This window comes from Dermacentor variabilis, chromosome 2 (assembly GCF_050947875.1).
Source record: "Dermacentor variabilis isolate Ectoservices chromosome 2, ASM5094787v1, whole genome shotgun sequence".
Taxonomy (NCBI): Eukaryota; Metazoa; Arthropoda; class Arachnida; order Ixodida; family Ixodidae; genus Dermacentor; species Dermacentor variabilis.
The window spans coordinates 15,227,804-15,251,864 of record NC_134569.1 but is presented as its reverse complement, the minus strand read 5'-3'; the positions used below and the strand labels follow the sequence as shown (position 1 = coordinate 15,251,864).

General features: G+C 48.3%; 2 protein-coding genes across 4 annotated transcripts in view; one reads left to right on the top strand and one right to left on the bottom strand.

Moving 5' to 3' along the window:
* The window catches only part of LOC142571407 (beta-galactoside alpha-2,6-sialyltransferase 2-like), a 35,538-nt gene extending 16,359 nt beyond the window's left edge, over nt 1-19,179 (bottom strand). For all 3 annotated transcript variants that reach the window (XM_075679732.1, XM_075679733.1, XM_075679734.1), the window contains exons 1-2: nt 18,479-19,179; nt 15,145-15,341 (exon numbers count right to left, since the gene is read on the bottom strand). In XM_075679732.1, the coding sequence (XP_075535847.1) occupies nt 15,145-15,341; nt 18,479-18,724 (443 nt within the window). In that variant the 5' untranslated portion in view covers nt 18,725-19,179. The remainder of the gene's footprint in view (nt 1-15,144; nt 15,342-18,478) is intronic.
* A 110-nt stretch (nt 19,180-19,289) lies between these two features.
* The window catches only part of LOC142571409 (eukaryotic translation initiation factor 4E type 2-like), a 32,629-nt gene continuing 27,857 nt past the window's right edge, over nt 19,290-24,061 (top strand). The window contains exons 1-3 of the mRNA XM_075679735.1: nt 19,290-19,437; nt 19,763-19,832; nt 20,379-20,516. Of these exons, the coding sequence (XP_075535850.1) occupies nt 19,821-19,832; nt 20,379-20,516 (150 nt within the window). The 5' untranslated portion in view covers nt 19,290-19,437; nt 19,763-19,820. The remainder of the gene's footprint in view (nt 19,438-19,762; nt 19,833-20,378; nt 20,517-24,061) is intronic.

The window sequence follows — 24,061 nt, the reverse complement described above, 5'->3', positions numbered from 1 at the left end:
TAGTGTAGTAATGGGCGACTTCAATGCAAAAGTGGGGGGAAATCAGGCTGGTGAACAAGCAATTGGCAACAACGGCGTTGATTCTGGAAGCACAAGATGAGAGATGGTAAAATTCGCGGAAAGGAATAATCTGCGAATAATAAACACCTTCTTCAGGAAGCGTAGCAACAAAAGGTGGACCTAGAAAAGCCCTAATGGTGAAACAAGAAATTAAATTGATTTCATACTTTCTGCCGATCCCACCATAGTACAGGAGGTAGAGGTGTTAGGTAGGGTAAAGGTGCAGTAATCATAGATTAGTGAGGGCTAGAATTCACCTCAGTTTGAAAAGAGAAAGAGTAAAATTGGTCAAGAAGAAACAGGCCAACCTAGACGCAGTAAGGGTAAAAGCAGATCAATTCAGGTTGGCACTTGCAAACAAATGTGCAGCCTTAGAACAGAGAGATGATGATGATGACAGAGAGGTAATGAATGAAACCGTAACGAGGCTGGCATCAGAGACAGCAATTGAAGTGGGAGGTAAGGCACTAAGGCAACCAGTAGGCAAGCTCTTCCAAGTAACAACAGACATAATAAATAAACGACAAAGAGTGAAACTGTCCAACTCAAGAGACCAGATAGAATTCGCGGAACTGCGAAAACTAATCAACAAGGAGAAAATAAGGGTTATTCGAAATTATAACGTGAGAAAGAGTGAGGAAGCACTAAAATATGGACGCAGCTTGTAAACAGTGAGAAGGAAACTAGGCATCGGACAAACCAAGATGTATGCACTGTAAGATAGGGAGGGTAATATCATGAGCAATCTCGAAGACATAGTAAAAGCAGCAGAAGAATTCTATACTGACCTGTACAGTACCCACAGAAGCCACGCTACCTCCATTCGAAGTAGTAATGAACAGGATACACAGGCTCCTTCTATAACTAGAGATGAGGTCAGAAGGGCTTCGCAAGACATGAAACGGGGAAAAGCGGCAGGAGAAGATGAAATAACAGTCGATTTAATCAAAGATGGAGGAGACAATGCTTGAAAAACTGGCGACCCTCTATACGAAGTCTCTATTGGCTTCAAGGGTCCCAGAGAACTGGAAGAATGTCAGCATTATACTAATCCCCAAAAAGGGAGATGTTAAAGAAATGAAACATTATAGGCCAGTTAGCTTACTCCCAGTATTAGTATTACCAAAGTAATCTCCGGTAGAATAAGGGCAACACTGGACTTTAGTCAACCAAGGGAACAGGCTGGCTTCAGGAAGGGATACTCTACAATGCATCACATCCATGTCATTAACCAGGTTATCGAGAAATCCGCAGAATAAAATAAGCCTCTCTATATGGCTTTCATAGATTACGAAAAGGCATGTGATTCAGTCAAGATACCAGTAGCCTTAGAGGCATTACATAAGCAAGGAGTACAGGGCGTTTATGTAAATATCTTGGAAAATATCGACAGAGATTCCACAGCTACCTTAATTCTCCACAAGAAAAGTAGGAAGATACCTATAAAGAAAGGGGTCAGACAAGGAGACACAATCTCTCCAATGCTAATCACTGCGTGCTTGGAAGAAGTATTCAAGCTGCTAAACTGGGCTTAGGAGTAAGGATCAACGGCTAATATCTGAGGAGCCTTTGACTTGCTGATGACATTGTTCTATTCAGCAACACTGCAGACGAGTTACAACAAATGATTGACGACCTTAACAGAGAGAGTGTAAGAGGTGGGTTGAAGATTAATATGCAGAAGACAAAGACAATGTTAGATAGCCTGGCAAGGGAACAAGAGTTCAGGGTCGCCAGTCAACCTCTAGAGTCTCTGAAGGAGTACGTTTACCTAGGTCAATTACTCACAGGGGACCCTGATCATGAGAAAGAAACTTACAGAATAATAAAAACTGGTTGAAGATCATTCGGCAGACATTATCAAATCCTGACTGGAAGCTTACCATTATCATTAAAAAGAAAGGTGTACAATCAATGCATTCTGCCGGTGCTGACATATGGGTCAGACACTTGGAGGCTGACAAAGAAGCTCAAAAACAAGAGAGCAAACGGGGTTAACCGATATTGTAACTGATATTAAGAGGAAAAAAAATGGAGCTAGGCAGGCCATGTATTGCGTAGGGAAGATATAGATAACCGGCGGACCAATAGTGTTACAGAATGTGTGCCAAAAGAAGAAAAGCGCAGTAGAGGACGACAGGAGACTAGGTGGTGCGAAGAAATTAAGAAATTCGCAGGCGCTAGCTGGAATCGGTTGGCGCAGGACAGAGGTAATTGGAGATCGCAGGGAGAAGCTTTCGTCCTGCAGTGGACATAAAAGATTATTATTATTATTATTATTATTATTATTATTATTATTATTATTATTATTATTATTATTATTATTATTATTATTATTATGGTGGTGGTGGTGGTGGTGGTGGTGGTGGTGGTGGTGGTGAAACGTTTCACGGGCTCCCGCGCTGGTTTAATGCGCAAACTGCGTAACCATGGCTCTTTTTGAGCCTCTCCGCCTTTAGCGAAATACCGCTTACAATGGAGTGCATTTTCTCTACGGATGACTTCGTTACAACGAGCCTTTACTCACAGAGTGCGCTGTATATCAAGACGGCTTTCTCCTGAGCTGGTTGGTGCAGGGTCACTTCATTAAGCCTCGTATATAAATCCAACAGTGTGTACATGCTGTTACGATCACATCAGTTTATTTTATGAGATGTGAACGATGGTTGCGGCATGCCTACAGGGGGGTGTCGCGGAGATCACGGTTCAGTCGAACACCCTGCTCTTCTGTTATGGACAATCTACAATAGTGTGGCAATATATATATCGTATTATGTGCGAACTCGCCTCCTCTGACCTTTATATACGGCGGCATAATAAGATATACACCTGATCGAGTTGTTATCTTTGATCATACTTATTTTTGCAGCGCTGCCGAACAGTACATGTTCGCACCATAATTATTTGCATCTACGAAGTACGTTTATAAATAGCGCTTGTTTTACCATTGGTGCCCTTTGGTTTCGGTAGACGTTCGTGCTTGTATTACTTGTTTATTTCATGGCGATGAGCAAAACGAGATCAAGTTGAAGGCGGGAGCCAACGTTTCGACAAGTGGACTTGTCTTTTTCAAAAAACGACGAGTCCACTTGTTGAAACGTTGGCTGTCGCTTTCACCTTGTTCTGGTTTTGCTCATCGTCTTGAATTTCCATCTCCCGCCTTGTCTCTGCTTTCCCTCATTTATTTCATATTTCATATACATAACCCCCCTCCTTTTAGCAATGTCCTTTGTGACTTTAAGTGTTTTATAAATGACGACGACGATGATGAGCTGGAGAGACAGAAGCTCTGTCTTCCATCACCAACATCATGGAGAGCTGAAAGCACGCAGCGTGTAACATGACGCACACGCCACAGACCAGACCGGTCGACCGTTCATTGTCACGGCGCACATGCGGCACGCCCTCGTCCACGCGTCGGCAACTCCAGCTGCCGAAGCGCCATTCAGGCAGCGTGAGGCATCCTTCCCGTGTTCAGTTTCTTCTCACGAGTATGAAACAAGCTGTCCTTGTGTAAAAATACCGCAAACAATGCAAAGCACGAATGCGATCAGCGTTGTTGGAACCTCAGCGCTGACGCCCGTTGTTGCACCTGGGTCGCAAGCCCCAAGGGTAGCGTTGGCCTGGCGGCCTGGGGCACAACTGGAAGCATCCGAAGGTCCCGGCAAAGCATGAGTAGACAGGTAACAGAACAACTTGTTTATTCTAGCATCGTAAAAGAGCGGGCGGTCAGGTCGACCGAAGTGGAGAGACGGGAGAGCACGTAACTCAACTGAAGAAATCGGAGCCTCCCTTGGCGTCCGGGGGCAGCTGCTTTTATACTCTCGCAGTTGAGGGCAAGAAGGAACGCCTCTATAGACGCGCACGTGACTGTGCCGCTCGGGTACGTTGGGATGAGTAGGTGGCGCATCCGCCGGGCCGGCGCCGCTCGGGCACGTTGGGAAGAGTAGATGACGCATCCGCCGGGCCGGCGCCGCTCGGACACGTTGGGACGAGTAGGTGACGCATCCGCCGGGCCGGCGCCGCTCGGGAACGTTGGGAAGAGTAGGTGACGCATCCGCCGGGCCGGCGCCGCTCGGGTACGTTGGGAAGAGTAGGTGACGCATCCGCCGGGCCGGCGCCGCTCGGACACGTTGGGACGAGTAGGTGACGCATCCGCCGGGCCGGCGCCGGTCAGACCTCCTCGCCTCACAGTTGGGGGAGCTCCTCTCCCCGGCTGCCGCGCTTTGACAAGCGTGGGCACCAACATGCACACACACACACACGCGCACCGAAGACACGTGGCATTGGAACATGCCTGGACGCGCTTGGCGGGGAGGCGTAGCAGCGGCGCCGAACGGGCCAAAATGTCTGCCGCTTTGAACGAAGCCCCAGCGTCCGCTGCATCCGCGGCGGCTATACCGCGCGTCGTAGGCGAAACGTAACAGACCGCCCCGCCGGGGGAAGGAGATCCCGATGGTCAGGGGACTGCATCCGCTGTCCGGAGGGATGTCGCTCGATGATGCTCATAACCGAAGTCGGGCGTCCCTCGACGTTTCTTGAGCGCAGCGCACAGAGAAGGCCTCGTTCTCTCGTTCAGGTTCACACAGGACACTGCAAAGTGACTTCGGGAGAGTTCACATTTTTGTTCTCGTTCCCGGCAAGCGTTAGAACTACGCCGAAACTCAACCGCTCAGTCAGCAAGCACGGCACAACCCTCACTAAGCCCTGCCAGGCTCTTTCCCCTTCTATACCACTGCCTAGTTCCTTACAGTAGTCTAGCAGCACTCAGACCGCGTCCACAAATTGGAAAATTGCACTAGAAAGCACGTCATCACTTTGAAACACTAAACAAAAGCAATATGTTAAAAATCCTGCCTCAGGAAGAAAAACATCAGTAACAAACAATTTTGAGCCTGATTCCTTCGTTAGGGGCTTCGACTTAAGCCATCGGCGTTACCGTTGAGACTCCCCTTTTTGTAACGCACCTCAAAGGAATATTGTTGCAAAGCGAGGCTCCAGCGCAGGAGGCGGCCATTTTTGGGAGAGATGGTCTGCAGCCATTGGAGAGGGCAGTGATCCGTCTCAATGATAAACCTCGAGCCGGCTAGATAGCATGACAATTTCTGAACGGCCCACACGAGACACGCACACTCTTTCTCGGTGGCGCTGTACGCCTGCTCACGACTGGTCAGCTTACGACTAGCATACAGGACGGGGTGTTCCACTTCTCCATTTTCCCGTTGGCACAGTACAACGCCCATGCCTCGCTCACTAGCATCGCACTGAACAACGAACCCTTTTGTATAGTCTGGCGATCGTAGCACAGGCTGGCTTGTTAGGGCACTCTTTAGGGCGCTAAAAGCTCTTTCCTTTGTCTCGTCCCAGACGACTGTTTGCGGCTCTGTCTTTCTTAGAGCATCCGTCAGGGGAGCCGCGATATCAGAGTACCTGGGGATGTACCTCTGATAGTAGCCGGCGACACCTAAGAACGACCGAATATCGGTCTTCGTGCGCGGTTGCGGGAAGTCTCGCACAGCGGCCACCTTTATTTCAGAGGGGCGGCGACGACCCTGACCAATCACGTGACCGAGGTAGACAACCTCGGCCTGTGCTAACTGGCACTTAGGAGCCTTGACTGTCAAGCCCGCTTCGCGCAGGCGGGTTAGCACTGCCCGCAAGTGTGCCATATGCTCAGACCAGGATGCGGAGAATATCGCTACGTCGTCTAGATACGGTAAAGCGAATTCTTGCTGTCCCCGCAACACTCTATCCATGAGGCTTGAAAAGCAGTATGGCGCGTTCTTCAAACCAAAACTCAACACTTTAGGACGGAATGTTCCCATTGGTGAAATGAACGCCGCATACCTACTAGCCTCTTCTGTAAGTGGAACCTGCCAATAACCCCTGACAAGATCTAGGGTGGAAATAAACTGAGCGCTACTAACTTTCTCAAGGCGCTCCTCGATGTTAGGGATCGGATAAATTTGATCCTTAGTGATGGAATTAAGCCTGCGGTAGTCGACGCAAGGACGAGGTTCCTTGCCCGGTACCTCAACTAAAATCAAAGGGGAGGTATAATCACTCTCACCCGCCTCAATAACTCCGAGCTGTAGCATTTTATTTACCTCAGCCTCCATAATATCGCTCTGGCGGGGTGACACCCGATACGCCTTGGATCGTACTGGCTCTGGGGAGGTAAGTTCTATATCATGAGTAAGGACAGAAGTCCTACCAGGCCTCTCAGAGAACAGACCTTGAAACTCTTGTAAGAGCTGGTGTAGTTCGGTTTTCTGCTCAGGCGACAGCGGTGCTTTACTGATAAGGTCACTAATGACTTGACCGGTGTCTTCCCTGTTCGTCACTGAGCCTAGTCCCGGAAGCTCGACCGGAAGCTCCTCAGGAACGTTTACCATCATGCACACCACTGCTTCCCTTTGTCTATAAGGTTTGAGCAGATTACAGTGGTAAACTTGCTGTGCTTTCCGCTTTCCTGGCAGACTCACCACGTAGTTAACGTCCGACAGTTTTTGAACAATCCGTGCTGGGCCCTCCCACTGCACGTCGAGTTTGTTTTTTAGCGATGTGCGCAATATCATGACCTCATCGCCCACCTCGAAACGACGGGCCCTGGCTGTCCGATCATAATAAACCTTGGCCCTCTGCTGGGCCTTTGCCATTGCTTCACCTGACAACTCCTGTGCCCTTCTTAAGCGTTCGAGGAGCCTAAGCACGTACCCCACCACGACTGGGTCGTCGCCCCTGCCTTCCCACGATTCTCGAAGCATGCGAAGCGGAGACCGCAGCGAGCGACCGTACACCAGCTCAGCTGGCGAAAACCCCGTAGCCGCATGCGGCGCGGTCCTTAATGCAAACATCACCCCAGGCAGACACAGCTCCCAGTCAGTTTGATGTTCAAAACACAATGCTCTCAACACGCGCTTCATGACGGAGTGGAGCTTCTCAACGGAATTCGACTGTGCGTGGTACACCGAGCTGTGTAACAGCTTTACCCCGCACCTTTCGAGAAAGGCTGTCGTCAAAGCGCTAGTAAACACTGTGCCCTGATCTGATTGGATTTCCGCAGGAAAACCAACTCGCGCAAATATGGACAGTAGTGCATTGACTATCTCAACTGAGCTGAGTTCTTTAAGCGGCACTGCTTCAGGGAACTTTGTCGCTGGGCAGATCACAGTCAAAATGTGTCTGTACCCCGTGGCTGTTACCGGCAGAGGTCCCACTGTATCAATAACGAGCCGTCTAAAAGGCTCCGTAATGATAGGTACCAATCTCAACGGCGCCCTCGATTTGTCCCATGGTTTGCCCACCCGCTGACAGGTGTCACATGTCCTCACGAAATGGTCTGCGTCCCGAAAACACCCTGGCCAATAGTACTCTTGCAAGAGACGGTCCTTAGTTTTCTTAACTCCTAGGTGTCCGGACCACGAACCCCCGTGCGACAAGCGCAACAGATCCTGACGATAGCATTGAGGCACGATCAGCTGATCGAACTCCACTCCCCTGCGGTCTAGATACTTCCGGTACAGGACCCCACCTCTTTCCACAAAGCGAGCATTTTTCTTGGCGATACCTTCCTTGATAATGCAGCGTATGTTTTCTAGGCTGCCATCCTTCTTTTGCTCGGCTATCAAAGCCGACCGGCTGACTTTTAGCAACCTATTAAGTCCGTCTGACGTAGGCGCGATGAGCAAATCTGCAGATAGCTCTTCTAACTTTCCCGCATCGGGAATTTCCTCTCCAGTATTTGGTGCCTTTAACGTTACAGGCTCAATTTTATTCAGTTCGGGCGTGCTCTGAATATCAGCTTGCTGCGCCTCTGACCCTTTTTCATTGTTTGACAACGTCGGCGCCGCAACTACCGCCTTTGCAGCGAGCTCCCGAACCTTCGATCTGGTTAAGGCCTGAACGCTAGCCTCACCAAACAAAAGCCCCTTCTCGCGCAGGAGGTGATCGGACCTGTTCGAAAATAGGTACGGGTACTGGGGGGGCAGCATAGATGACACTGCGGCCTCCGTCTCAAGTGCTCCGAAAGGTCCTTCAATAAGCACTTTTGCTACGGGCAGACAGACGCTATGAGCTTCCACGGCTTGCTTGATCCATGCGCACTCGCCCGTGAACATATGGGGTTCTACGTAAGAGGGGTGAACTACATCCATTGTAGCTGCGGAATCGCGAAGCACTCGGCACTCTTTCCCGTTCACGAGGAGGTCTCGCATGTAAGGCTCGAGAAGCTTCATGTTCTCGTCAGTGCTGCATAATGACAAAAACACGACTTTTGTTTTTGTTTCTGGACACTGCGCCGAAAAGTGACCCGGCTTCTGGCACGTATAACACACGCGCGCTTGCCTCGTCTCGAACCGCTTTCTGCGTTCGGCTTCGGCGGCCGCCGTCTCCTTAGGTTCGGTCGGACTGCTTTTACTCGCATCCGCACTACGTGTGTTCCCCTTTGCTCTCATGGGTGTGAACTTTGGCCTCTCAAACTTGGAGCCAAATTCACCCTTTTGACCGTCCTTAGCTCCGCGAGCCCGACGCGTCACAAACTCCTCGGCTAGCTCGGCGGCTTTAGCCACTGTACTAACGTCTGGCCTATCCAAGACCCAGTACCGCACGTTCTCAGGTAACCGACTATAAAACTGTTCTAGCCCGAAACACTGCAGAACTTTCTCGTGGTCACCAAACGCTTTCTCTTCTTTGAGCCACTCCTGCATGTTTGACATAAGCCTGTACGCAAACTCTGTGTATGACTCACTTCTGCCTTTCTCATTTTCCCGAAACTTCCGACGGAACGCCTCCGCTGACAGCCTGTACTTTTTTAGCAGACTCGATTTCACTTTGTCGAAATCCTCTGCCTCCTCTCTATTCAAGCGAGCGACTACGTCGGCCGCCTCGCCGGGTAACAAAGTGAGCAAGCGCTGTGGCCACGTTTCCCGAGAGAACCCCTGCTTCTCGCACGTTCGCTCGAAGTTAACCAGGAACAAACCAATGTCCTCTCCAAGCTTAAACGGCCGCATCAGGTCAGTCATTTTGAACGATACTCGTTCTCCTGCACCGTGTGCCTGACTTCCATTACGAGCGCGTTCCATCTCTACCTCAAGACGCTTCATTTCCAAAGCGTGTTGACGGTCGCGCTCTTCTTTTTTCTCTTGTTGCTCTCGCTCTTTTTGTTCTTTAAGTTCGCGCTCCTGTTTCTCTTTTTGCTCTTTAAGTTCGCGCTCCTGTCTTTTTGCCCTCTCCTCAATGGTCTCAAGGCATTCCGACAGCTCGTCATCCTCAGCCTCTAACTCAAGAATAGCCCTTAGCAGTTCTGGTTTTCTGAGTTTGTCTGAGACATCCAGACCCAACTCTCTTGCAAGCTCCAGCAATTTCGGTTTGCGCAACGACTTCAAATCCATGGCTGCTCTGAATGCTGCTTTCTCTACTGCCTACTATTGTCTTGCCGCAAACTAACCCGGCAGCAACGACAACCACAATTACCAGCTCTGTTTCTGACACTAACAAAAGCCTGGCAAAACTCAGAAGAAGAAAGTCCCGCACTCACCAAACCTCGCAGCCAAGAATTCAGCGCAGTCGTTCCGCTGCAGGCAACCAGTCATCACACAGGGCTCGTTGCACTGCTCCCGGATGGTCGTTGTGCTGCTCAGCATACAGTCAACTGCATATCTTCGCTGCTGGCCTCCGTTGTCGCGATCTCACCGCTGGCAGACAGTTGTTGGAACCTCAGCGCTGACGCCCGTTGTTGCACCTGGGTTACAGTGGCTACAAGGGGGAAGTGTGAGGAGCGCGCCCGGGCAGGCGAAGCGCTTTGGAAGGAAAGGGGCAGATGGCGCTGCAGCGCGCATACACGTCAGATTCTTCGGCTGCAGCGTTGGTAAACGCGTGTTTTATACGCGGCGGACGCAGTTTTTCTTTCGTCATGTTTCCATGGCTCTCACTATATTACAGAAATCGGTTCTGCTGGACACTTGGTTGTACAAGAGAGCCGGAAATATTACTGAGTTAATTCCAAATTGAGCAGAATGTCAAGAGAAAGCAGACTTACCGTTTCCATGTTGGATCGCCCAACAGCGTAGATTATTTCGCGACGGGTTGATTTCTGCTGTACTCGGACAAAGCACCACATGTTCAAATGCGCAAAATTTCTGAATAAAGCTTTATTTTGCTAAGCTGCTCTGGTAGCGGCAAAATAAAATGATTTCCTGGTACTTGGGAGTGAAACCTCTTCCAAACAGTCCTTAGGTAACCCGCCTCAGTTTCAAGTGCTTCTTTTTTTCCCGCGATGATTCCCTCTCTTTGTTAAGGGATTTCATGTAGAAATGAAGGCGTGTTAGCAGGAAAAACTTGGTGATGTGGTTGGTAATACTCAGCCCATGAAGTTCACAGCCAATCAAGACATTGTTCTTCCTGAGACAGCATGTCAGCTGATCAAGGCTGTCATAGTGCAGTTGGTTGTTGCTAAACCACATAGAAAAGGTGAGTTCTAACGCCTCTACAAACGAGAAAAGTTCGTGGGATGGGTAGAGCAGACCACCTTTGTCACAAAATTTGGTAAATGTCGAGAGTTCTTTGTTAGCATTCTCCGGATTCACGAGAAGCTGATCAAAACAGTCTTTGCAGTGAGTTTTCAGGATGGTCTTTCGTGCAACATACCCTGCAATGTAAAACACCAGGCGGCTGTCGCTCGTTTTTTCATTGTACACATGGTCAGAGAGAAGCTCAGATTTCTGGAGCCTTTGTGAAGCATCTTCTATCTGTCCTCTGTCAAGAAGTTCATCCACTTCACCGCCTGCTTCCTTCTCACCCAGCAAAAACTGCAGGGTGCCTCCTTCACAGTTTCCGCTGCTCGGCGCTTTCACTAAGTTATAAAAACTTAGGCAATTAACAGTGATGAGGAACTGGGTTGCGTTGGGGTGGTCATTACAGCCGGAAAACTGACGTATGACGCCAAACAGTTTTTCCAGGCTATCCTGACAAAGGCGGCTTGTCAGCAAGTACTTGTACCCAAGCTTGTCATGGACATACTTTAACAGATCTAATGTTGCATGGAGGGTAACCCTCAGTCCTTCAGCTGTGCTTGCTGACAAAAAACCTACTCTGGAAGGTGCCAAGGATCTTTCCCATTTGTTAAGGTACTCGATGAAATCTTTGATGTTTTTCTCTTGAATGGACCCAAGTCTTAGAGCTTCGGATGGAATACGTGCTGTCATCGCCTCTATTAGCTTGGCCATTGTGCTGACAAATGCCTCAGTTGCTGCTGGGTCACCCCAATTCCTTTGAATTTCATTCTTGTAAAAGAAAAGGCCACGAACGACTTCTGAGCTGAAAAGTTGGAATGCTAAGTTCACCCTCATTTTCTCAAAATTATTGGGCTTCACGTGGCATGCACTAATTTTTGGCATGACCTTGAGGGTGACTGCACATTTATCTTCCTCGTGTGCCACCCTGATGTGCTCAATGTAGGCAGCACCATCCGGAGTTTTGTAGAAGCACTTCAGGAAACCGTTCCTTACGCATTTTATCAAGTGGGGAAAATCTGACATAAAAAAAAGACGTCTTTCTTTATCAACAGGATGAGCAACCGACGACTTCACACAGCTCGAGGAACCAGATATTCCAAATATGCGCCACATAGAGCGGTTCCATGAAGCGCCATCAGCTGTCACAAAATCAACCTTCAGGCCAGCTTTTTCGGCAAGAATCACAGCTTCTAGGACGATTTTCGACAACAGAGCTGCCTTCACATTGCCCCTTGAGGCAAAAACACCAAGTATTTGATGCCAAGAACCGCTTAGAGGTTGAAACATGACCACTAGACCGTGATCACAAGGCACATGTTTCTCACTTTCGGGGGTGAATTTTCCTAAGTCCACAAGTCCCTCAATCTTTCCCCCTCCAACTACACTGAAACACTCCGACAGTTTCATCTCATCTATTATCAGGCCACCGTGGCACCTGAATTCATCCATGGTCTTCGTTTTCTTGCCAATCCCTGCAAGCACAAGGGAGTTGAAGCCAAACCCGCTCTTATACTTCCGCATATATGTCTTCAAGCAGGTTCTGTTCGGGAGTGTTAGTATTCCCTCTCTTCTGACGTGCTCGTAGAGTCTTGGACTCTTCATGCGCATTATAATGCACTCGAGTAGCCAATCTGGGTTGTATTTCATCCCTCTCAGTGATTTGCGACGAGCTGCCTGAAAACACTGCAGTACCGCGAGCCTTTGCTTAGGTGGAAGAGCTTTTAATCTGTCTTCCAGGACGCTCTCTTCCAGTTCTACACTCTGCCTCTCAAGATCCTTGATGGTTTGTGTGTAGACTGACAACTTGGCCTTGAGTCGCCGAACAGTTTGCGTTTGAAGTTTTTTCTTCCTTGAGAGTCTGGGAGCTGAATTCTGGCTACGACGCTTTTTTGATCGCTGGTTCAAAAGAGCTTTTCTTAGATGCTTGCACATCACACATGGCCTACTGTCATGCGCTACACCATGACACTTTATGCTTGAAATGATTGCGTCAAAAAAGTGAAATTTCTTGCTTCCCAACGCAAACGGAAATTCATCGACTGTGCCGGCTCCAACACAGACTTCCATGCTGTCGACCTCTTTCAAAAGAGATGTAGGATCGGTGGATGACAGCCCCGACTGGCGCACTCCCTTTAAAAAAACATCTTGTTTCACACAGTTCGCTTCTTGTGAAAACACAACCAGCTTGCTTGCATATAGGACCCGTTTATCCTTCCCTGGTTTGCACACACTGTAAGCCACAGTCAACGGCGAAGGGTTCAACGTGTGCATGCCCCACGAACACGACGGTAAAGTGAGGTCCTGAAACGAAGCTGTGCAGTACGGAACCTCCTCGAAGCCCACACTCACAGAAACGGCACTGTCTTCTGCACATTTCTTCTTGGCTGGAGCTGTGGGTTCAGGCTTTGCGGGCCGCTTCCTGTCAGGCGGCAGTTGCTTCGATAAATACTTTGGTAGGTTTGGGAAAAGCGTGGGCACAGCTCCAGGAAGCAACAGAGGCCTGCTTCTTTCGATTCGGACGAGCTCTCCATTCACTGTGTGCTCAAAGTACCTTGAAATGTACCTTGTGTCGAAATGAAGCTCGCACACCGCAGAGTTCTTCTCGAGTTGTTTGTCAGCACGCGGTATAGCCCGCTGCCACTGCGCCAACGCCAGTTCATTCTTGGGTACACCAAACAGCGACAGTTTCATCTTGCACGATTTGTAGCCAGTAGTGCACCCAGGCACAAAACAGTGGCTCTGTTTTCTGGGCATCACCACACATACAGCGCACAAGAAATAACTCACACAACTGCCGGCAAAGCCGAGAGAAACACGTGCAGCACAGCTCACGCCAGCGTATGCCACCGCGCCTTGCCCATCGACTGACGTGCAAACGTCGTCGAGCGCCGCCTGTCGGATCCTCCTCAAAGGCCTCAGTGGACCGCATACGGCGAGCGGCGCGCTGCTCACACTTCCCCCTTGTAGCCACTGTACCTGGGTCGCAAGCCCCAAGGGTAGCGTTGGCCTGGCGGCCTGGGGCACAACTGGAAGCATCCGAAGGTCCCGGCAAAGCATGAGTCGACAGGTAACAGAACAACTTGTTTATTCTAGCATCGTAAAAGAGCGGGTGGTCAGGTCGACCGAAGTGGAGAGACGGGAGAGCACGTAACTCAACTGAAGAAATCGGAGCCTCCCTTGGCGTCCGGGGGCAGCTGCTTTTATACTCTCGCAGTTGAGGGCAAGAAGGAACGCCTCTATAGACGCGCACGTGACTGTGCCGCTCGGGTACGTTGGGATGAGTAGGTGGCGCATCCGCCGGGCCGGCGCCGCTCGGACACGTTGGGAAGAGTAGATGACGCATCCGCCGGGCCGGCGCCGCTCGGACACGTTGGGACGAGTAGGTGACGCATCCGCCGGGCCGGCGCCGGTCAGACCTCCTCGCCTCACAGTTGGGGGAGCTCCTCTCCCCGGCTGCCGCGCTTTGACAAGCGTGGGCACCAACATGCACACACACACACACGCACACCGAAGACACGTGGCATTGGAACATGCCTGGACGCGCTTGGCGGGGAGGCGTAGCAGCGGCGCCGAACGGGCCAAAATGTCTGCCGCTTTGAACGAAGCCCCAGCGTCCGTTGCATCCGCGCCGGCTATACCGCGCGTCGTAGGCGAAACGTAACAGCGTGTTGTGGCTCACATGGCACGTCGCGCTCGCGCACCATGCTTGCATGATCGACAGAAATCAGCGCGTCGGATCGCGAAGGCTGCTTTAGGTGATGCATACGTCACTGCGCGCGCGAGCCCTGTTTAATGTGACCGCCTTTCGCAGTTTCCCTCCTAATGAACCGACTAGCAGACGTAACTCCCAGTAGCCATCAGTGGTGCAAAATTATGAAATTTTACGCGCCAATATATACAGGGTGTGTCAGCGAACGCTTTTAAATATCTTTAAAAGTTGCCTGTGGCAGATATCACAATTCTAGTTGATGAGCTGATCTACTCGAAGCGGCGGACAATACTTGCAAAAAAATTAAGATGCAAAATCGACTAATTAACGATAATTCACTAATTAACTTTCTAGCTAATTATCTTATGATCCATATTGCAATTTACAAATTCTAGCAGTGGACCTCGCAAGGCGGATCCACTTGGAACGCATTTTCAACATGACACCAGTTTCGAGAAATAAATTCCCGAACTTTGCGGAGAAATTCATTGGCGTTCTCCTGAGAATTCGTTCCAAATGGATTCGCCTTCCGAAGTCTACTGCTAGAATTAGGAAATTGCAATATGGATCACAAGATAATTAGCTAGAAAGTTAATTGGTAAATTCTTGTTAATTATCAATTTTGCATTTCAATTTCTTGTGCAAGTAGTGTCCGCCGCCTCGAGTAGACCGGCTCATGAGCTGGAATTTAGCTATCTGCCCCAGGCAGCTTTTAAAGATATTTAAAAGCGCTCGCTGAAGCACCCCGTACATATATATATATACACACGCGCACACTTCCTTCCTTCCTTAGCAGTTGCTTAATTTTTGAAAACGAGTTCTTTCGGCCGATGCCGCGATGGACACCGATGCCGCCAGTACCTGGTCAGCATGCGCATGCGCAGAGCCTTGGCCCTGGCCAGCAGCCGGTCGGGCGGCGCGAAGCGGGCCGGCTTGCGCCTGCTGGGCCGCAGTCCGTAGCGGTCCGACGCTGGCCGGCCCCCGGCGCCCACGGGACGCACGCTGTCCCACTGCGCGCGACGCAGTTGGCGCTCCAGCTGCGCCCGGTACGCCTCCACCTGCATCGAAACGGAAGCGATGAGCGCTGCATCGCGTCGGGACGCTTTTCGACGATCCCTCGGTGCTCCCGTCCAATCGGCAGCGACGAACGCGGGACTCCGCACTGAGGATCTGTGATAATCTCATAGGAGGGGGGTTGACACACCTGTACCTCCCAGACAAACGGTTTCCAACTTGGGTCCACATTGCAAAAAATAAACTGAACTTGCTGCCCCCAACTCGCATTTTTTCTCGTTAATATTTCATGATAAGCACTCTTCCTCGTAAAACCTTTTTAAACTAAGAAAAATATCTTGCGAAGAGCACGTGTCATTTCGAAAATCGCTGAGTGTCTTGCAGTACGTGCATGCTGGTACGTTGCTTCTTTCCCCTGCTACGACGTTAAATCTTAGATCGTTGAATAGATCGTCAGAAATTCTGGCTGCAATAGAAGAAAAGGACTTTCTTTGGGCGCAAATTAAACGTTATCCTGCCTCTGAAGCGATGCGGTCAAAATTCAACGAAGCCAGAAATAGGGCAAATGCGATGATTCGTCGTGCCAAGCGAATGCATTTATGGAATAAATTTTAATCCGCTCGAACAGACACCAGAAAAACATGGTCATTAATAAACAGGGGCTAATAAGCACCGCAATAGCGAACGTAATTTCACTTCTTTCGGTACCGATGACCGTACTCTTGCGAATGATTTTAATACTTTATCCTCTCGAGTGTCGGGTAATGCATCGCCAGTTCCACCGTCGCGCACTTTGCATAATAGCATATTGTAGTCCGCGCATTTGCCTTTGCTAGCCGAAGACGAACTTAGGTCACTTATCTTTAGCCTAAAGTGTAACAAATCACCAGATATCGATGGAATTTATGTAAATGACCTGCGAGCCATCTTTGGTGTCATCAAGGATGTGTTTCTGTCGTTTTTTAACAACATCATTTCCAGTGGTACAGTTCCATTAAATATGAAAACTGTTGTAGTAATTCCACTTTATAAGGGAAGAGCACAAAATTGAACAGAAAACTATCGCCCAATTTCTGTGTTGCCCTGCTTATCTCAAGTATTGGAAACACATTTATTACTGACAATGACAAGTTTCTCGGATAAACACGGAATGTTATCCTCTTCCCACTATGGTTTCATTCCTGGAAAAGGTACCCAATCGCTTCTTGAAAATCTTTCTGACGGGTTGAACTTGTCTTTCGAACGCAATCAGATCGTAATGTGCCGTCCTCCTTCACGTCAGCAAAGCTTTCGATAGCGTGAGTCATGGTAATCTGTTAACCAAGCTTTCAATATTAGGATTTCGTGGCACATTTCTGACACTCCTGGAAAACTTTCTGCATCGCAGGCGCCAGCAGGTTTCACTAGAGCAGGCTAAGAGCCATTTCTTTGTAATAAAATCTGCTGTCCCCCAGGGCTCTATACTCAGTCCAATGTTATATAATATTTAGGTGAATGACCTTGCTGATGTGGTGCCTGTTGCATTGTATCAGTATGCAGATGATACCGTCATTATAGCTCAATCAACAAACTTTATGCATACTATTACTTCCTTACAAGCAATGGCGACTAAGGCTATGGACTGGTTTTCTGCTAACTTAATCAATATTAATACATCGAAGACAAAACTTATTTTTCACAATCCTCTGAAAAAACTAGACATTAATTACCCGTTCGTGCTACACAATTCAAAGTGTTCTCTATGTCTGTGTAAACCTTTAGATTATGTGACTTGTGTAATATATCTCGGTTTGTACTTAGACAGTGATCTTTCCTGGAGCTCCAACTTAGATTATGTACGCGAGCGGTATCTTGTGTGCTATGCAGTTTGAGATATTATATGCCCCTCTCTGTTCGAAAAGTTGTACATGCGTTATGTTATAGTGTATTAAGGTACGGCATAAGTTTATGGTCATTGCGCAATTCGTTGGCAAACTAGAGTCAACTCTATTCTCCCTTCTATTCTAAAGAACATCAGCTATGATTTAAATCTTATTGACAAAAGTGACGTTTTCAAAACCGTATTTATGCCGGACTTTAATCAACTACTGCTGGAAACTGTTGAGCTAAAGCATTTCTGGGAAAGTAATTTCAAGGTCAAGTACGTTCCCGCACGTTTTTTGCGGCGTAAGAATCTTTACCTCGTACCCAGGCGTTGTACAAGATATGGCAAGAGAATACGAGACTACTATGTTAATATTCCTGTATATTTTAACAAATTGCCTCAAACCGTCTTGCGCGCTCAAACCAAATACAAGTAAAAAAAAGGCACTCAGGCAAATTGACAACTAGTCGCCTCAGGGAACTACTCGTTTCTTTTTTTGTGAAAAGCATGTCAAATGAATAACTGTTTGGTTCCGCTGCCTGCCAGGCACTGCCGCTCACGCCCTATGTGGCTTTGGCAGGCCTGATATGTACGCTGCTTTCTTTGTAACTTTGTGGAATAAAGTTATTATTATTATTATTATTATTATTATTATTATTATTATTATTATTATTATTATTATTATTATTATTATTATACCTGTGCGTCGCTTAAACGAGGCGCTCATGCGGCCTTTTCTAAGATTTGCCCTCACTCTCTCTTTGCGTGTTTCGTGAGCAAGCACCAATGTCAAAATTTATCTCAAAATGAATGGAAACAACCAACACATAACCATTAAAAAAGGCCAAAGTAACAGCCACAAGCAGCAACGCGACAAGAACACAAACGAAGTCGTGATCAGTTGCCACAATTTCTCCACAGGACTAAATTTGCCTGTAAAAAACTTTCCCGCTGAGTCACTCGCTCATTCACTATAGGCACTATACATTCACTATCACTCATATGTTCGCTCTTTCACTCACTAACCACCTTCGATAAAGACAAGGAACCAAACTGCCATCTGAGCGATAAAAATAAATAAAGAAGAAAAAAGAGAAGGGGGAATTGTATAACTGCGAGTCGGCCTAGTTGGAACATCTTCATATTTATACTTTTTGTGCGCAAACAAACAGGGACGAAGAATAGGGGCAACACAAGGAAAGCGCTCGTCCTTGTGTTGCCCCTATTCTTCGTCCCTGTTTGTTTGCGCACAAAAAGTATAAGGGGAATTGTCTATTGGCGTGATATTCCTGTAATAAAAACACGTCAAACAAGAACCTTGGCGAAAAGCTTGTCCTTAGGCAATGGAGCCATTCTATGAGGCTGTAGCACACCACCACCCATCGAAGCGTTGCTGTATCCACTGGATAAGTACGACCGCCTTCGTGGTGCCGCCGCTCGCACTCCGGTGTTGCGCGGAGTAGCCCACCTCCAATACTGACTCCACAGCAGCATACTGTACGCTAAAACTCCCAGCAGTGTCACGCAAACGAATGCCCACACCGTCACAGCAAGCAACCTCATATCACAGTTTGTGCATAACTTGCTTGCGAGACGAGTAGAGATGCAAAATAGAACAATCACTCCTGAAAGGCCTCCGTGCGAAGGACTTCTTTCGTCGCATCTTCACGATTTCCGGTTCAGCGTAATCTTGATCGCAACCAAGGCGCGTTGGATCTTTCGTGCAGCGGATGATGACGGCATGCTGGAGTATCGAAGCGCGAAAACTCTTTCAGCGACCCGGCGGCATGACCTCTGATTCTGAGTTCAAAATTCTTTCTTCATATCCTCGCACCTGGGATCCCATTTTCGTGCCATCCGTGGATCAGTGTTTGTACACTGGCGACAAAAGAGCCCAACTTCGTAATTAGATCCATGGTGTTAATTATTCAGCTCACGTCCAGCGTACTAAACGCATTATAAAAGCGCGATCACGTTTAATTCGGCTCGACGCCTCTCTCCACGCTGCGATGCCGCGATGCCCAATGCAAAACGAAACAAAACTGCTCCAGCCAAGCCATATATGAAGACATACATGAAGCCAAACATAGCCCTTAATAATTAATTGCAATTTTTTGATGAGCGAAGCCATGCCAATCCAAGACAAGTCCAATATCGACCCTTTTGCGCTGCTATAAGCAGCTCAGGTGGCATGTAAAGTTTCGCTATGCGTGTTTTTTACTGTTATAGTTTGTAACGTTGCCTTGTTGTGAAGTCTGTTAACAACTACACGCAAAGTAAGTCATACCTAAAGGCTGCATTCCTCGTGTGCTGTGATTATCGTGTGGTAATATTTGCAGGGTTTCTCTCAACGCGTATGTATGCAATGCAGCTTGGCTTTTGTAATTTCCATTTCACCCTGCTTCTGATCGGTTTCAAGGAGCGCGAAAACGTAGCACCGAACATTACGTCAGTCTTGTACCACCGGTGGCTTCACTTTTCCATAATTTATAGAACTGAGAACTGATTCCTACAAATGACATTAAACAGCGTGCACTGTGTCGCCAGTATGGCACATTCCGAGCCTGTACAGTTGGCACCACCAGCGCTATTCTTTCGCAGGCTGGCGCAAGACGATTCTCAAGGCGGCGACGAGGAGGCGAGTCGGCGAAGACACATTATGGCTGCGCCGGTAAGCGCCGGTAGTTCGACCGTATGTTTTCTACTACAACGTGTTTGTAAGCGCGCACTGGCGATACATTCGCTGTCTAAAGTAAACTGCATTTTCACGGAACTGAATAACATATTCCGTTGCGATTTTGTTGTTGAACGTTGCCGTTGCTCGTGTAGTTTCTTACCTCCGCGCCTCGTTAACATCCCGTCGGCGATAACAATCGCTCTATTTATTTGCATTCCACATTTCATTCTATGTCTTTACTTGTGCTGCTTGTGGGGCGAGCAAAGAAGTTCGCGCGTAAAATTTCTTTCGACAACGTAAATCATCTGCCTACACAATAACTGTTTCCATGAGCCACGGTATGGTGGCTTTTGTAGAGTTGATTGGTCTGAGCAGGTGGTTGTGAGAGTGCCTCAATACAGCATTGCTACTTTGTTAAATATTATTGCTTGCGGTACACTAAGTCCTGCCAAGTTGCTTAACTCATGTTTGCAGGGTTAGCAACGATGCTGTGTGCTTAAGTGGCACGAGATTCAAGAATACACTGCTTTGTTTTCGCAGGCTACAACCCCCGAAGAACGCGGTGAACACAGGCTGCAGTTTGCGTACTCGCTTTGGTTTTCAAGGCGAGCCCCTGGGAACAAACCGAATAACCAACGTTATGATCAGAACCTCAAGCTAGTCTGTACCTTTGATACAGTAAGTCCTTGTGATCGTACATCATGTGTGGCTCTCTGCTTAATAGCAACCACATTGTTGCTGATATTCAAGAGTTGGGGAATAGCGTATCTGGATTGGGCCACTTCAAAGCCTGACATTGCTCCGTGGTAGTTCTCATAGTTCTCTATCTGTTGCATATTTAGGGTTGGTTCAGTCCTTAGCAAATATTTTAAGAGAACTGCCTGCAACAAATGTCGAAAGAATAATCAGAAGAAAGAAATGTCATTCTTTTATCTAAATAGGCAGTCAAAATATAGTTACCAAGGCCACGACATGTGCCTGCATAAAACAGAAATAACTGCAATAATAAAAAACTCAAAACAGTACTGTACACCGTGCAACGCATTGTTTGATAATTAAGGTGATGGTAAGAGCAAATTTATTCTCCCCTACATTTACTATATGCTTCAGATAAACAAACGAAATTCATTTCGTCTAGTCTTTCTTGGGTGGCAGTGTCTGTTTTCTTTGTGTAGCATTTATTTGACTGAATATCAAATACATCGGTCCTCATGTTTCTTCTTGTTTATGCACGAAAAGCACAGCAACAAATTTCTATATTTCTACAAACGAGTATTTACGAGGACGAAGAGGCCAGTGCTGTGAAGACGATTGGAGGCTAGCATGGGCTGTTGCCTTTTGGCCAAGTGCAACATATTCATTTTGTAAATATATTTGTGTATAGCTTCTCGTCTTCATCTTCCCACGTAACATTTTTGGTGGAGGTAGTTGTTCCCTGTCCTCGTCACAGAGGTTCGCAGTGGACGGTATGTCAAGCCTTCCATCATGGCTCCTGGAGACAACAGCTCAACTCAACTGGCTCTGACACCTGCTGCCTCTCTGACGACCTACATCACACTCTCCACTCCCCATGATACTGGCATATTCTCAAGAAAAGATGGGTAATACGCCGAGGACTGGATCAGCCTGAACGAACACGTCAGCACCAGTAACCAGTGGGACCCTACTGTAATACTTGCCAACGTAGTCTTATACCCCTGTTACACTGGCACTTGCAACGGCCGTTAACGCAAGTGGCAATTGAATACTGTAACGCCTGTGGGAACGGAACGGTGCTGGCTACGCTCACACGGCACTTTCCGTGTTCAGTCTGTTCACTTCCGCTTCGACGATTTATCACGTGACTCTTGAACTTTTTACCTCACCGACTCAAAAAATTTTGTTTCTCTAATTATTTTCTGCGCTACATGCTGTACAATGTGTTTTTTTAACTCTTCGCAAGAGTTGTATGGAAAAGTAATGGAGAAGCTCATTCAGCCGATTCAATCCGATCCATGGCGTTGCAAAATAACTGCGTTTGTTGTGGTTTCAACGTAGTGAAGCGCCCCATTTCACGTTCGATCGCGTGCACTAACCACAGCACCACTGTGTATTTCCTTTTTTCTTTCGTATCGCGAGTGACCATCTGCGCGATTCAGCAGGTGCAGTGTTCAACGTGGAGCGACTTTGCAACGCGCACCCGAGAACAGCCATGGAATGGTGCTTAGCCGGCCGCTTTATGAATGCAACCGGGATCATCCACCCGATTTGCTTCTCCTGGTTGCGCACTACGAGGCATTGTTGTCTGCAAAAAGGGCTGAACTGCAAGCTGTGTGCATTAAGAAAGCGTCATACAAGAAGAAGCGGAAGGCTGCCGAGAGGCGATGTCGCAGCCTCGGTGCACTCGCTGTGGTATGTCTGCCAAGCAAAGGAGTGTTTGGTCGCTTCCCAGACCATCGTCTTGGTACGACACCAACGTGCCGACATTGTCGGACCAAGATTTTAAAGCCAACTTTTGCGTGACCCGTTCCACATTTGCCTACATCGTGAGCTTGTCCCTCACTAGCACGGGAGGATACGAACATGCGAGCTTGCATACCCCTACACCAGCGTGTCGCCCTCTCGCTGTACAGACTGTTGAACAGCACCATCATCCTTGCGTACACAGGCACATTGTGTTTCTGAGCTCGCAGTTCAGCAAGGTGATATATATATATATATATATATATATATATATATATATATATATATATATATATATATATATATATATATATATATATTGGGGTTTTACATGCCAAAACCACTTTCTCATTATGAGGCACGCCATAGTGGAGGACTCCGGAAATATTGACCGCCTGGGGTTCTTTAATGTGCACCTAAATCTACGTACACGGCTGTTTTCGCATTTCGCCTCCATCGAAATGCGGCCACCGTGGCCAGGATTCAATCCCGCGACCCGGCAAGGTGACCCTGCCGCAAGTTAAGTACAGTCGAACCCACTTATAACAATATTCAAGTGCCACGAAAATTCCATTGTTATAACCGATAATTGTTATAACCGGGTGGCATGAAAAATTTTAAATAAGGGGATGGCAGAGCTGATATGAGAAAACTATATAGGCAGGGAGGCCAGTGACCCTCCCCACCACCTTCCTCCGCCCGGCTGCTCATTGTGTTCATTAGTTTAACTGCTTCCTGGGCGCTCCAATCGCGTGTAACAAGCCACAGCTGTCGGCGTTGAAGAATGGCACTGCTATAACAACTGCAATGAGGTGTCACAGGTGGCAAGCGGTATGCGAGCACCGTCGAGGTATCGCATTGATGGCCCCAAAAGGGGCCCTTTAAACATTGCGAGAAGGCTGCCGTGGCAGCCTGTCAGATTGAGAAATTCAGAAGGAACGCTGAGGTGAGATAGCCACAAGCATCTCACCACGTATATCTCACTGACTTGCACGAGAAAACCCTGTCTCCGTCAGCCTTGCATGCATTATGCGAAGCTTGCCAACATCCTACTCCAAGGCATCCAGGTGCTCCACGTAGTGCAGTGGAAGGTTCCTCGTGAAAACAAAGCTCCGTAGGGACTGAATCACCTGCCGGGCCTCCTGTGAGGACAACATTGAGGCAGCCTGCCATACTGCATCGTCGCTGCCGTCGTCGCCATCGCTATCTGATGCAAGCACGTTTGCGACGATTGCCTCATCGGTTAGAAGCACTTAGTTTCCAAATCTATAGCTGTGCGCTTTCTTTTCACCGGCAACGTCCTGCATTGCCGATGATCAGCAGGCGGATCCGCCATCTTCCGTTTCGGCAGCGAGTCAAGCGAAGTTGGGAAACCGCGTGGCCAGGAACGACTTCGATACAACCAACAGAAATGAACGCGAGTGATTAAGCTGTTCGCAGAACTGCACTGAATGAGGAGCCAGGGAGCAACATGCGAGCAATCTGCTTGCGGCGAAGTTGGCACGGTCCATTTGTGTTTTGTAGGGTGGGGCGGCTGAGAGCAATGGGTGCAGCCCCTTTGTGTTCGGAGGGGTGGAAGGGCGACGGGAGAGAGCCGCGTGGAGATGGCTGGAAAATGAGCGCGCACCGGCTGTTGTAGCAGCGGCCCATTATGGTGCGGCTCGAATTTCTCGTTTTCCTTTTTTCTTTTCAAAGATTTCGCATTTCACTACCTTTCGGCTCGGACACCCAGCAGCCAGACTTCATCGTTATAACCGATAATGCGGCATCGGGGCATTGTA